General features: G+C 37.5%; 2 protein-coding genes across 5 annotated transcripts; one reads left to right on the top strand and one right to left on the bottom strand.

Annotated features, from left to right (window-relative positions):
- Positions 1-2069: 2069 nt before the first annotated feature.
- LOC149009965 (Tetratricopeptide repeat (TPR)-like superfamily protein) lies at positions 2070-7752 on the bottom strand. Of its 4 annotated transcripts, none has more exons than XM_089163006.1 (4): positions 4933-7752; positions 4776-4853; positions 3086-3600; positions 2070-2964 (listed from the first exon to the last, which is right to left on the bottom strand). In XM_089163006.1, exon 1 carries the CDS (start codon positions 7610-7612, stop codon positions 5408-5410), a length of 2205 nt encoding a protein of 734 aa, XP_089019132.1. In that variant the 5' UTR covers positions 7613-7752; the 3' UTR covers positions 2070-2964; positions 3086-3600; positions 4776-4853; positions 4933-5407. The 4 variants fall into 4 exon arrangements, with proteins under 4 accessions (XP_089019132.1, XP_089019133.1, XP_089019131.1 ...); XM_089163007.1 differs by having other exon boundaries at positions 2070-2737; positions 2837-2964; positions 4776-7752; XM_089163005.1 differs by having other exon boundaries at positions 2070-2947; positions 4776-7752.
- A 2864-nt stretch (positions 7753-10616) lies between these two features.
- On the top strand, positions 10617-12315 carry LOC149009966 (two-component response regulator ARR9-like). The gene is made up of 5 exons (XM_089163018.1): positions 10617-10924; positions 11038-11138; positions 11235-11312; positions 11416-11486; positions 11626-12315. Exons 1-5 carry the CDS (start codon positions 10822-10824, stop codon positions 11867-11869), a joined length of 597 nt encoding a protein of 198 aa, XP_089019144.1. The 5' UTR covers positions 10617-10821; the 3' UTR covers positions 11870-12315.
- The last annotated feature ends 482 nt before the right edge of the window (positions 12316-12797 follow it).

Here is a 12797-nt window from a genome sequence, read left to right on the forward strand (position 1 = left end):
GTTTAGTGTTTTGTACATAAGCAATAAGAATCCAAGGAACCCACTGCCGGCCTTCCACATCTCATCACCATATGCCTTTCACTTTCTGACTGGGGCATATTAGAAGTCTCCCCAAAAAGGGGAAAAATAAAGAAGAAACACACTCTGTTTTATCAGAACCATTGTTTAAACCCAAAACCCAAAATAATATTTACTAGTCATTCATCATCAGGTGGGACTTTACGGTAAGTTTAAAGCCAAAGCAATAAGAAGTCTTTCTTGGCCACAAATTTTGGTACCGATGTGAACAATGGGTCATCATGAGATATGATTCAGATTATAAAAACAAAAGAATGAACTAGTGCAATGGATGAAGAAATTAGCGCATGATGTGAGACACAGGAGTTGACAAATGTGGGAAAAGTGAGGGGGAGCTTTTCAAAGTGACACTGAGTGGCCCCTTAGCTAAATACCATTTTTCTTCCCCCCAATAGACAAAAAGAAGTATGATAGATTCAGATGAATAAATAGGTCAATCGCATCCAATAAAGGGTTAGTGGAATGGTTGAGAATCTAACTTCTCAATGGAGATGTTGTGTGTTCAACCTGTTCAACCCATGCCGATATCTTTATACCGAAAAAAAAATAATTAGTCCAATCATGCACGAGTCCTTTTGACAAACCCCTGTTCGGAAGAGTGGATTTCATTCATCATGAAGAGCTGGAAAACTAACAGAGTTTATCTTCCTAGCAGGAGTCCTTTCAAAACCAGACTAAACCAATTGCAAAAGGTAGACCTGAGCAATTATAAACGTTTTATTTATTTATGGGGAAAGTCGTTTCAACAATCTGGCATATGGATCTAGGGCATCTGGTCAAGACTACTAACATCTGCTACATCCTCATCCTTCACCAATATTTGTCAATTAATAACTCTTAATCATTGTTCTGTATTTCAATTGCATAGGTAAGCCAAATCTTAATATCATTTCCGGTCCCTTTCCTAAATATTTGCAGATAGATGATTCTGACTATTCTTTTAGAAACCCTCCACCTTATAGCATTACTTTGTTGCAATGACTTATGATACAACAATGGTTAACTCTTACGCAAATTAAAGAAGAAAAAAAATCAAAGAATCTGACATACACATCTGAAATCCTAGAACCAGATATGGGCCAGATTCTCTCATGCGCAATAAACAACCCCCTCTTAGCAAGGGAGTCAACAACAGTGTGGAATAAAACTGAAGGTCACCCCCTCAAAGTATCCTTCAGCTGAATGATATCGTCCACCAAGTATGCTATTTCGGTTGGACAAGTTTTGGCTTCTCCTCTTAGTTCCTGATTATCAGATTCAACCTCTACTTTCATGAAATCCTTCCCAATGGCATAGAGCAGCCCCTTCCTTACTGCAATTGCCTCTCCTTGTAGAGGGTGAGGAACAATGCAATGGATCTAAGACTTCCAGCACTGGGAGCCCATCATGGTCTCTAATAATAACTCCAAACCCACTTGCATCTTTGTTAAAGGAGGCATCAGAGTTTAATTTCAAGTACCCAAGGGTGAGCTTACCCCAAAACTGTCTTTCCCTCTATCTTAGTGGGTTGAGGGGATTACTAGGTTGGGCTGTGCATAGTGCCTCACCTATCCCTGTCTCATCTCCTCTTGATGGAGCGTCATTGTTGGAGGGTATTTGGCAGTTAACGAAGGATATAGAAAACTGCAGGTTTAATTGGATTGTCAGGATGTGATTCAGCAAATCAATGGTTTCATTCCAGTTGTCATCGAAATTTTAGTTATGGTTTAAGATAATTACAGGCTTAAAGCAAACTTCGAGGCTTGTAATTTTATCTATGTCCTGAGAGCTGCTAACTTTATATCAGATTCTTTAGTTAGGTTGGCCCTACCGGAGGATTTGCTGATGAATTAGCCATTAACCAATCCTTGACTTATGCAACTGATGCAGATGGCTCTGTTTACAGAAGAGAACAGAACAACAACAAAAAAAAAGAAAGAAGCGAGCTTAGTATAACCAGCAGAGATCAAATCAAACCATACGAGATAGTCAAGTATCAAGTTGTGTTTGCACCTCCCTTCAGCAACTCAACCTCTTCCATCAAGTTCCGAACTAAGTTTCTCTAAGATTTAGTATAAAAAGGGGCATGCCAAAGGCCTTTGCACAAGTAGATTCTATTTTACTTTTTTATTTTGTGTGTGGAGGGGGATTTCCAATGCATTCTTATCCTAATCATTTTTGCTGGGAGACTATTTCAATGTCTCTAAGAATATATAGTCAGATTAAAACTCGACGTAAGCCCCTAGGACAGGTGGGAAGGTCAACCAGCAAAAATGCTCCTACACGCCCATTGCATCACAGAAAATTGACTTGTAACCTCCTCCATCATATATTTAAACCTTCTGTTAAGTACAGTCCTGAAAGTTTAGACCCCCAAAAGAAAGAAAGAAGAGATGCGACAACAAGGGCATTGTTCTTGAAACCTTAACTCGATTTTCATTGGAAAAAATAATAATAGTAAGAAAGTGCTGCAAAATATTGTCTTTAGACCAAAAAAACATTTCCTAAAAGAAATTGTTATATAAAATCTTCATGACTTGCCTTCATCCTAATGAAGCATTCTCTCAGCCACTTCCTTGCAAGAACTCCGTGTAGGCACCAAAATAATCCCCTGAGAGTTGGCTCCACTGATCTCCAACATTTGCCCAACTGTATAGCCTATCTCTTGAAAGCTTCACTCCTTCAGACGATTCATGAGATATATACCAATACTAGAGTTGCAGTCTCTACAAAATAATCATAGACAGATTATTCATACTCAATAGCATATAGTAGCTACCTCATTATCAAGCGCTCATAGCCATGGGTTTTGGATTGACTGCTGCAGCAGGGACCATTGTTGCCAAACCTCCGAAGGTTATCATTGATATTGAAGGAGATGAAATCCTCACTATAAATGTACATGCACTGCAACGTTAGGGATGTGGAGAACTTATCAATCAAGGTCATTATTCTGAATAACCAGCATTTGGATATGGCCATCCAATAGGAAGACAGGTTTTATAAGCCAAACTGGAGACATAGTTACCTTGAAATCCTTGGAATGGAATCTGAGATATTCCCCAACATGTTGAAATCTGCAGAAGCTTGTAGAACATTCACTGCTCATGGCACAAAGAAGAAAAGATGTTAAGGAAGCTACTTAAAGCTGTTGGAGACCTCTGGACCATACCTGCTGGATGCCATAATACTCTGTCAGGAGCTAGTGCAGTCATAATACTCGAATGAGAGGCCCTTCAATGACACTGTCATCGAGGATGATTGCACGAGTATTGATGATCTCACTAAGACATCATGGCTTTGCCACTGGATGGTTGAAAAGAAAATATAAAAAATGGTAGTTAGCAAGGCATCTAACAATAAAGAAGAGGAAGAGCCCGTTAGTTATAAAACAGGGTTCTGTAGAGGAAATAGAACCACTTCATGGCTCAGCTTGTACTCATTATGTTCATGCCCAGCTCTCATTACTGCGTTAATGGATTACTCGACACACTTTCACCCTCTGCTGGCTAGCCCTTTTAGTACTCAGGACCAAAACACACACTGCACAACACAATTGGATTCTAATTTAATATGGGAAAAGGTTCCCTGTGCTGCCAGAGTGGGAGGAATCTGCATGCAACACCAATGCAAATGTGGATGTTTCTTAGGCAGCTGAGAGAGAATGTACAATTTGTTTCAGATTTCGGTTAAATGTTAACGAGTTTGATATGTATAATATATCAATTAACAGATATCTGTTGACATTATGAACCATAACATGATCAAAGAAATTGATAAGACATTGCGTTAGTCATTGTGCTTGATTTTCATGGATAATTCATTAGTCAAGTAGAATATCCTCAGCAGGGGCAAGAAAACATATCTCAAACAATAGATGGACTAGTAACTCAGGACATCTAGAAAGAAATCAGAAATCTAACAAACAACAAAGACAAAGTAATACCCTTGACTTCCATGAAGTATGTTAAGTCTCTAAATTCCTTTCAGCAGCAGCATCAAAGTTACTCGGGTCAAAAGATAAACAATGATAAGATCCAAATTTTTGTTGGGAGAGTGGCCACTCACAGGAAAACAGCAGATCCCAGAGTTTCTTTGCATTCCTAGTTCCTACTGCAGCATTGCCAGCTAAGTGCTTGGGGTTGGCATTGTTCAAAGGAAGAGTGATGCAGCACAACCAAAAGTTACTGTTCACCTGAAAACCAGAAGCTGTGGTGGTGGACTCTTACCATGTTTTTTGGGCATCTGCAGTAACCATTGAGGCTGAGATCAATGCTTTTCTGTCTGGAATGGAAGTGATCAGGGAGCTCTGAATTGATAAGATTTGGATGGAGAGTGATGCTGCAGCAGTGGTTTTGGCCTTGGATGATTATGTGGTTTGCTTTACAAAGATGGAATACTTTAGCCCCTATCTGAATACACACAATTGAGTGGAAAATTTCCCCTTTGTCTCTGGAAGACAAACATTATTGCTGATTTTCTTGCTAAGTCGGCAGCTAGACTTCAAGTTTCTACTCTAGAGTTCAAGTGGCATTCTTTGATGCTTCCTGATTTGGAAAGGATATGACAAGCCACCTGAGGTTTAGGTCTCCTCGAGTCTTTTGTTGCTTGTTTTGATGAGCTGTGTATGAATTTAGTTCCATTGCCAGTGTCTTCCTTCTCTTTTAATACAACTGATCTTTATCGGGGGGGGGGGGGGGGGGAATGCAAAGTAATACCTTATCAAACTTCTGTCCAGTATCCAATGCTCTCTTTTTCTCAATTATTCTCAGTGTCAGTCTGAGATAAGTCAATTTCTGTTTAGCAAAGCGAGATAGATTAAAATAGCAATAATCACTCAAGGTGTTTCAAACAAACGAACATATTAACAGTTACCTTTTCCATCTAAAGCTGATAATGCCCTGTTGAGTAGCAATATCTATAAAAATGAAATAGGAAAATTTTCTTAAATACAGAATTTAAAAAATTAGTAAGAAGGGTGCAGTTAGTACTTTGTTAATGAGGACAAAATGAAAGCATGTTGCGAACCTCTAAATTTTTCATTACTTTACAAGGTTTTTTTTAATTTAAACCAAGGGGACATTTCTTTACCCTTTCTTCCTCCAACATAATAAGGGTTTCTATCCGTAGAAATTACAGGAAGTTCACAAGCATTCTCATTTGAGGAACAAACAAGTTTCTACAAAGAGATTCTAGTAACTGGTTCATTTCAGGAAAATAAACAGAAGAACTGAAGGCATACGAAATAATAATGTTGCCTAAAAACCGAAGTCTAAGAAAGAATTTACCTTCATTCAACCAAGGATAATACTTCAACCTATACGTCTTCATATAAATGAGAAGAATGATATTAAAATTTGTCATCTGGCACAAAACCCATTTGCAGCATTTGATCATGAAGTTGGAATGCCACTTTTAAGTTGTCATCTGCAACATGCCCATTTATCAATGATGTATAAGTAGATTTATCAGGCTTTATACCTCTATCAATCATCTTCCTGTATACCATATCTGCCTCTTGCATTTTACCCTCTCTACAAAAGCCATGCAGGAGTACATTGTATGTAATGACATCGGGTAAGAGCCCCTTGCTTTCCATTTTATCGACCAAGCCAAAAGCCCTCTGGATATCTTCCTCTCTAACAAAACCCTGAATCAGAGTATTATATGTTATTTTATCAGGTACTATCCCTTTTGCAATCATCTTGTTCAGGAACTCATCAGCTTTAGCAGCACCCTCAGATCGGCAATAACCTTTAATGATTGAGTTACAAGTCACTAGATTGGGCTCAATTCCTTTTTCCACCATCTCATCCCACAATCTCAATGCGTTGGTGACATTTCCTTTACTACAGAGCCCATTGATCAAAATGCTGTAAGAAATGTGATTAGGAAAAATTCTTCTAGAAATCATATCATCCCATAACTCATTAACCTTGTCCATCTCGTCTATCTTGCAAAATCCATCAATCAAAGTATTGTAGGTTACAATGTCTGGCTTGAGATTCCTCTGAATCATTGTCTCGAACAAGGTTACTGCCTTATCTACATATCCATCCTTACAGTAGCCATGAATGAGAGTGGTGAATGTATAATAATCAGGAGATATCCCTCTCTCCACCATCTCATTAAAAACATGATCAGCATCCGACATTCTCCTTTCTTTGCAGAACCCATTCAAAATTGTATTGTATGTCACGACATCTGGAAGGCAACCTTGCTCCACCATTTCGTCGCGCAGCTTGAGAGCCTCTGTTAGAATCCCATTTCTACAAAAAGCTCCAATAACCATAGTGTAAACCACACTGTCTGGAACCAAGCCAGAAGTCCTCATTCCTCTATAATACGACAAAGCCTGGTCAAGCTCACCTCTCCTTGAAAATAACCCAATCAGCAAGCTAAAACTAACTAAATCAGGAGCATGACCCTGTTGCAGCATTTCATTGTACAAATCTTCAGCTGCAGTTGCATCATTCTTTCTACAAAGTTCCCCCAGCAATATATTATATGTGGATGTACCAGGACTCATTCCAATCCTCAACATCTCAGTCAGAATTTCCCTTGCTCTCACATAATTTTGGTTCTTACAGGCACCATTTATAATTGCATTATAAGTAACAGTGCTTGGCCTCAACCCTTTGGCTGACATCGAGTCCATCAACTTGAGAGCTTCTTCAAATTTTCCTCCACGACAAAGTGCATTGATTAGAGTATTATAAGTCACAATATCGGGGAAAACACCTTTTTCTTCCATTTCAGACAAAAAGAAATTGGCATTTTCAGTCTTGCCTTCTTTACACAATGCATGGACCATGATATTGAGTGTATAAACGTTCACTTGAATACCACTACCAATCACATCACCATAGATCCCCCATGCCATATCAATCCAATCTATTTTAACCAACCCTCCAAGAAGGCTATTGCAAGCATTTATAGAAGGAGAGAAACCCCTACTTGTCAATATCCGAAAAGCTTCAGAAGCTTCCCTTAGTTTCCTAGCTTGAACATAAGTCCTAATCAGAAGATCAAAAACCAGCGGATTCGAATCACAATTGCGATAAGTAGACACCAGTGACTCCACAATTTCAGCCCTGGAGACACCACTCTTTCGAACCATTCGAAGAACTAAAACCTGAGCTTCAGATGTCCTCCTACTCCTAACTAAGAAATGAATCATCGCACTCAATGAGTACGATGAGTGCTTGAAAGTCGGATTAGTAGCTAACAAATCTATAAACTTCAGACCTAATAACAAATTTGAGCAACATTTGTACAGTACCTCGACGACATCAGAAGGATTACAACTGGACGAGAGAGGGCGTAAAGAATTGAAATTTCCTTGTTTTAGATTCAATATGATCTTTTCCACCAGAAAGGACTCGGTCCCAGATGTCGATAAATCCGTCTCATCTTCCCTAATACCTTCTTTCAAAGAAATTTCGAAGGCTTGGGAAGTTTTAGGGTTAGGGTTCGCAACGGAAGTGAAGCAGCGGAAGTAGTAAGGATACCTGTGACTGTGATGTAAACCCTTTGTCCTAACCATGGTAGCCATTTTGAAAACCTTGTAGCCGTTAGCCGAGTTCTTTCGCGGGAATTCTTGTTTCTGAGAGGGGCGCACAGGAAGTAGCGATTTTTATTGCGTGGGTACTGGGTAGCTATCTCAGCTCTTTTTCCACAAAAACCCAGCGCGATTTCTTGAGTTTTCCACTGGGGCAATTAATGGGGTTATAACTTATAAATATTTTTCTTTTGATTCCTGTGAAATGGGGTTAGCTTAGTTTAGAAGGATATGCCCACGATAGTGGATTTAGCAACAATGGCAGGATTGCACCTCGGTCAGCGGTTATGCAAAATTTGAAATTTCATTTAAAAGACGAATAGTTCAAATACACAAAAAAATAGATAAAAGAAGAATAGATTTCCTCTTTGCTTTTGAAAAAAAGAAAATCGAAAAATTCTGAAGGTTTGTCAAAGGATTAGCGGATCTACTTTTTAGAAAAAAGTTGAGATTTGCCAAATCTGGAGATTGTTCCTCTACTTTTGCAGGTCATTCAGAAAATTTTCATCTGGTCCCTCGCCACTCTCCTGACAATTTGAGTGCTTTTGCCCTTGGAATTTCCAATAATCTCTTTCCTCTTCTCCTTCTCGGTCATTGGTCCCAAGTCATAGATGCTCCAGATCGAATCGATGCGGTGGTCCTTGCTAGCAGAACAGAAACGACCTCCAGCGGGCTCAACTCAAGTCATGGGAGACCAAGCGAGGTCTCGTATCCCTATTTCTGGCGGTGGTACTCCGGCCAGGTGAAATTTAATCCCCAGAGCATGGGGGACTTGGTTTGTAAATTAAAAACATTTAATCCTTAAAATGTAAACACATAAACATTCTTTATTTAATCTCAACCGTCCACTTAAATTTCATGGAAAATTAAATGTTTGGCTGTAGCATTGCGCCAAATCAAGATCACGATAGTAAGCAACAATCAATTTCCTCTGTTTTTTAAATCATAAAAGAAGAATAGTTCTAACAAAAAAATAGATAAGAGAATAGATTTCCTCTTTGCTTTTGAAAAAAATAAAACCGAAAAATTCTGAAGGTTTGTCAAAGGGTTAGCGGATCTATTTTTTTTTGAGGAAAAAGTTGAGATTTGCCAAATCTTGCTTATTCTGTTTTGCAGTATTCAGAAAAATTTATTGGTCCCGGCCATTCCTGACAATTTGATTGCTTTTGTTGGATTTTCAATAATCTTCCTCTTTCTGTCTGGTCATTAACATGATTCCAGAGAATCGAATGCTGTAGTCTTGAGCAGAAGAGACCCAAGTTAGTTCATTTTCTCTAGTCTTCTACATAGAGAAACTCAGGGGACGTATTTAAAATTTGAAGATCAAACAAGCTCAATTGATAGCACTGGGAAGACGTGTGAGTTTAGCTATGTATACCATGGTAAATGTGTTAATTATCTATGGTCATGTATTAGATCGATCAATTCATCTAACAACATTAAAATGGGTCCACGTCCATCATTAAGGTCTTCGGATTCCAGAAGTTATTAGTGTTGATCTCAACAAACAAAGAAGATCTTGGTGGGTTCTGCATTTACAGAGAATGAAAAGACGAAGCAACAAATGGGTCCCTCCTTGGGATTTTGGGATCCAAAAGTGTTTTTTTCTTTTTCTTTTTTGGTAACCTTGAGATCCAAGAGGAAGTTAATGTCTATCACAACGGACAAGGAAGATATAGTTTACCAAAAAAAGACGAGGAAGACATTGATGACTTTTGTAATTAGAGAAGGAGAAGAGGAAGAAACAAGCTGTTTGGGCCCTCTTATTAGATTGAGGACTTATTGAGTGTGAAGGGGTAACTAAGAAGAGGATAAGAAGGCCTGGATAGACTTCATTATCTAATTTTATTACTTGTCATTGTTTCTTTATTGTATGCCTTTTTTTTTTTTAGCTGTGCCATGAAACATTGAGGTTTTATGATTTTATCTAACAACTATATTTAGTTACCATACTACCTAAAAAATACAAAAAAGAAGGTTATCATATTTGATGCATAGTTACCTTCATTCCATCAAACCGTGACAATCAAGCTGTATTTCACAATACATTTAATCCAGTGTTTCATGAATGTACTAAACACATTGAATTGAATGTCATGTAATTTGTGAAAAATACTAATAAGGAATAAATCAACCAAATAAGATAGCTATATTAGACTAAATTACAGATTTATTTACTGAATCTTTAGGTTGGAAATAGTTGTAATTTCTTAAATCCAAGTTGGGCATAGATGTTCACACTCTAACTTGAGGAAAAGTCTTAGTATATGCAGTTCAATTATATTTCACCAATCAAACTATAGGAGTCAATCAATCCTCAAATAGAAGCATGTTTTGCAAGATATATTTTAGAGGGAATCCTGTGATTTATTTGTATATATTCCCATATAAATCTTGTATATTTTCTTTGTATGTTCTCTGTCTAAGTCCAGTTATTATTATCCTCAAAAAAAAAAAATCTTTGTGTAGTTTTTATATTGAATCTTACCTAATAAAACACACAACCGAATGCTTAATTCTGCAATTATACAAAATTATCAGTAAGAGCAATTTTGAATGAAATGGATGAATGTAGAACCGAACAGAGACTGCTGTCAGGAAGCAAATCCTCATAGAATAAAAGTTTAAAACTTGTTCCCTCTTTTGGCCCACCCCGACCTTCTCAAGATACGCTGATACGGTATGATTTTCATATCAGGGAAAAGGATCCGAGCTGAGTTAGCTGACATCACAGTATCTTTCGAGGGATTTTGCTGGGACCTGGGCATCATCTTCCACAAGGTCCTAACCTTATGCACTTAGTCCAGAAAACTTCAAATTTTCTTTTCTATAACTTGTAATAAAAACCCAAGAAAGTGATCGCAGGATTGGTCAGGGAAAAGGTTGAAAATCAAAAATTCAAAAACTCAAAAACTCATTCATTATTTATGTATATATTCTAATGGGTTTTGAGAAAAGGAAAATGTATAGAAAAGATGTCCCTTGCTTCGTCACTAATTCAGAAATCAAGTTGAAAATTTTCTGAGAATGGTGAGGAAATCTGACCCGATCTTGCTTTTTTGAGGATATGGATTTCTGGTGGGTAGTATTTCAACACAAACAGGTTCTACACTTACGGTGCTACACTCCCCACAGAAAAATAATCAAAGTCTATTTACTTCCTCTTCTCCTTGTTCTGCCCCCTGTTCTTCCTCAACTCTTTGATGGGCATGGCAGTAGAATCTCAATTTCATGTTTTAGCAGTTGATGATAGCCTCACAGACAGAAAACTGATTGAGAGGCTCCTGAAGAACTCATCTTGTCATGGTATGTCTGGAGACTGGACACAGGAGGATATGAGTTCATTTCTTATTTCTTTCCTATGGAATTCATTGGATTTTGACTGTTTTTTCTTCTGGGTTTTGTGGATTTTTGTGCAGTTACTACAGTGGATTCTGGGAACAAAGCTTTAGAGTTTCTGGGTTTACATGAGGATAGCCAAAGTACCCCAAACCCACCTTATGTTTCTTCACATCATCAGGTCTAGAATCGTCTCTAAGCTTGTGAAAGTTAGATCCTTTTCCCCTGGTTGGTTTTTGAATCTTCACGGCTAATGGATAAGTATTCTTTTTAACAGGAAATGGAAATAAATCTCATCATAACAGACTACTGTATGCCTGGAATGACAGGCTATGATTTACTCAAAAGAATCAAGGTATGCGTTGTTAAACATTTATTTTGCCAGATCTAAAAAATCTATCCGAACTCATAATTCTTCTATGGAAGCTCAGTGGATTTTCTATGGTTTTGTTCTACAGGAATCTTCATCCCTAAAAGACATTCCAGTTGTCATAATGTCCTCTGAAAATGTACCATCAAGGATCAGCAGGTAAAAAATCCTCAAGCTTTTCTGTTCTTAACTTTTAGTTTAATTGTGTCCAAAAAGTAGAAAAATTTTGGAAGACAGATACCAACAGGGGTTCAAGAAGATTTCTAAACTAAAACTCTATATTATTGTCATTGACCAGATGCTTAGAAGACGGAGCAGAAGAATTCTTTCTTAAACCAGTACAGTTATCAGATATGAAAAAGCTTCAACCCCATCTTTTAAAGGGGAAAATTTGTGAGCGAGAACAACGCCGACCCCCGAACAACAAGAGAAAGGCCATGGAAGAAGGCCTCTCAGGTGGCCGTTCACCTGGACCAACCAGGCCAAGATACACTAGCTTGCCTGTTGTTTGCCCAATAAATAGTACTCAAATCTTCCTTTAAAACCCATGAGTATTTTTTCCACTGTGGCCTGCCACTATTTTCTTTTCTTCATGCTTGGTAACACAGTTATATATTCAGTTGTACATTGAAACAAATTAATTGTTCCAACTCATATAGGTGCTGCGAACATGTATATTGAAAAGAAGACGAATTCTGACATTCAAACAATCTGATACACATACACCAACTGGAAATCATAGACAAACAATGGCTAGGAAACTTGCTAGGTATAATGATGAACAAGTAATTTAAAATCAACCAAATACAATCACAGTGATTGACAACCTACCATGGATACCATCCCCTTTAGAGCATTAAGATAAGCTGGTAGTGTAAAAACCAAAGTTTTCAGCTTGTAAATGACAAGTCTTTGAATTCAAATTCAAATTCACGGTAACTAGCTCTATCCTTGATTGAGATATGGGATCAGCCATCATTGCAAGGAGAAACTATTCAAAAAGTCCCTGAATTTTTTTTAACATTTACGAAAAAGTCTCTGAAATTGTTGCAAATTGTAAAAAAAATTCCTAAACTTTTTCAGAATTATGAAAAAGTCTTTAAAATATTTTAAAAATTATTCCCACTAATTCACATGAAAAAGTATCTCTTCAAGTTACCTCTAATTGGTATATTGTTGAATTAAAGTACACCATGAAAGTTTTTAGGAAAGACTGGAAGGACACAATCGGTCCGCTTAAATACCAGACTCTTTAAACAATTTATTTCTAAACATACACTTAATCACCCAATATACATTTTCAAGATACTCGAAAAGAAAACAAACACGTGAATAGCGACTTCAAAAAAAAAAATCTACAACACCTCTGTAGGATGAAAACAAAATCTTACTCTAATACCATGTTGTAATGTGAGGAATTTACTCTTGGAATTGAAAAAAGTTTTGAAATTTACAATCATACTATGGCAT

This window comes from Hakea prostrata, chromosome 7 (assembly GCF_041222555.1).
Source record: "Hakea prostrata isolate BN-2017 chromosome 7, UWA_Hpros_2, whole genome shotgun sequence".
In the NCBI taxonomy this organism is placed as follows: Eukaryota; Viridiplantae; Streptophyta; class Magnoliopsida; order Proteales; family Proteaceae; genus Hakea; species Hakea prostrata.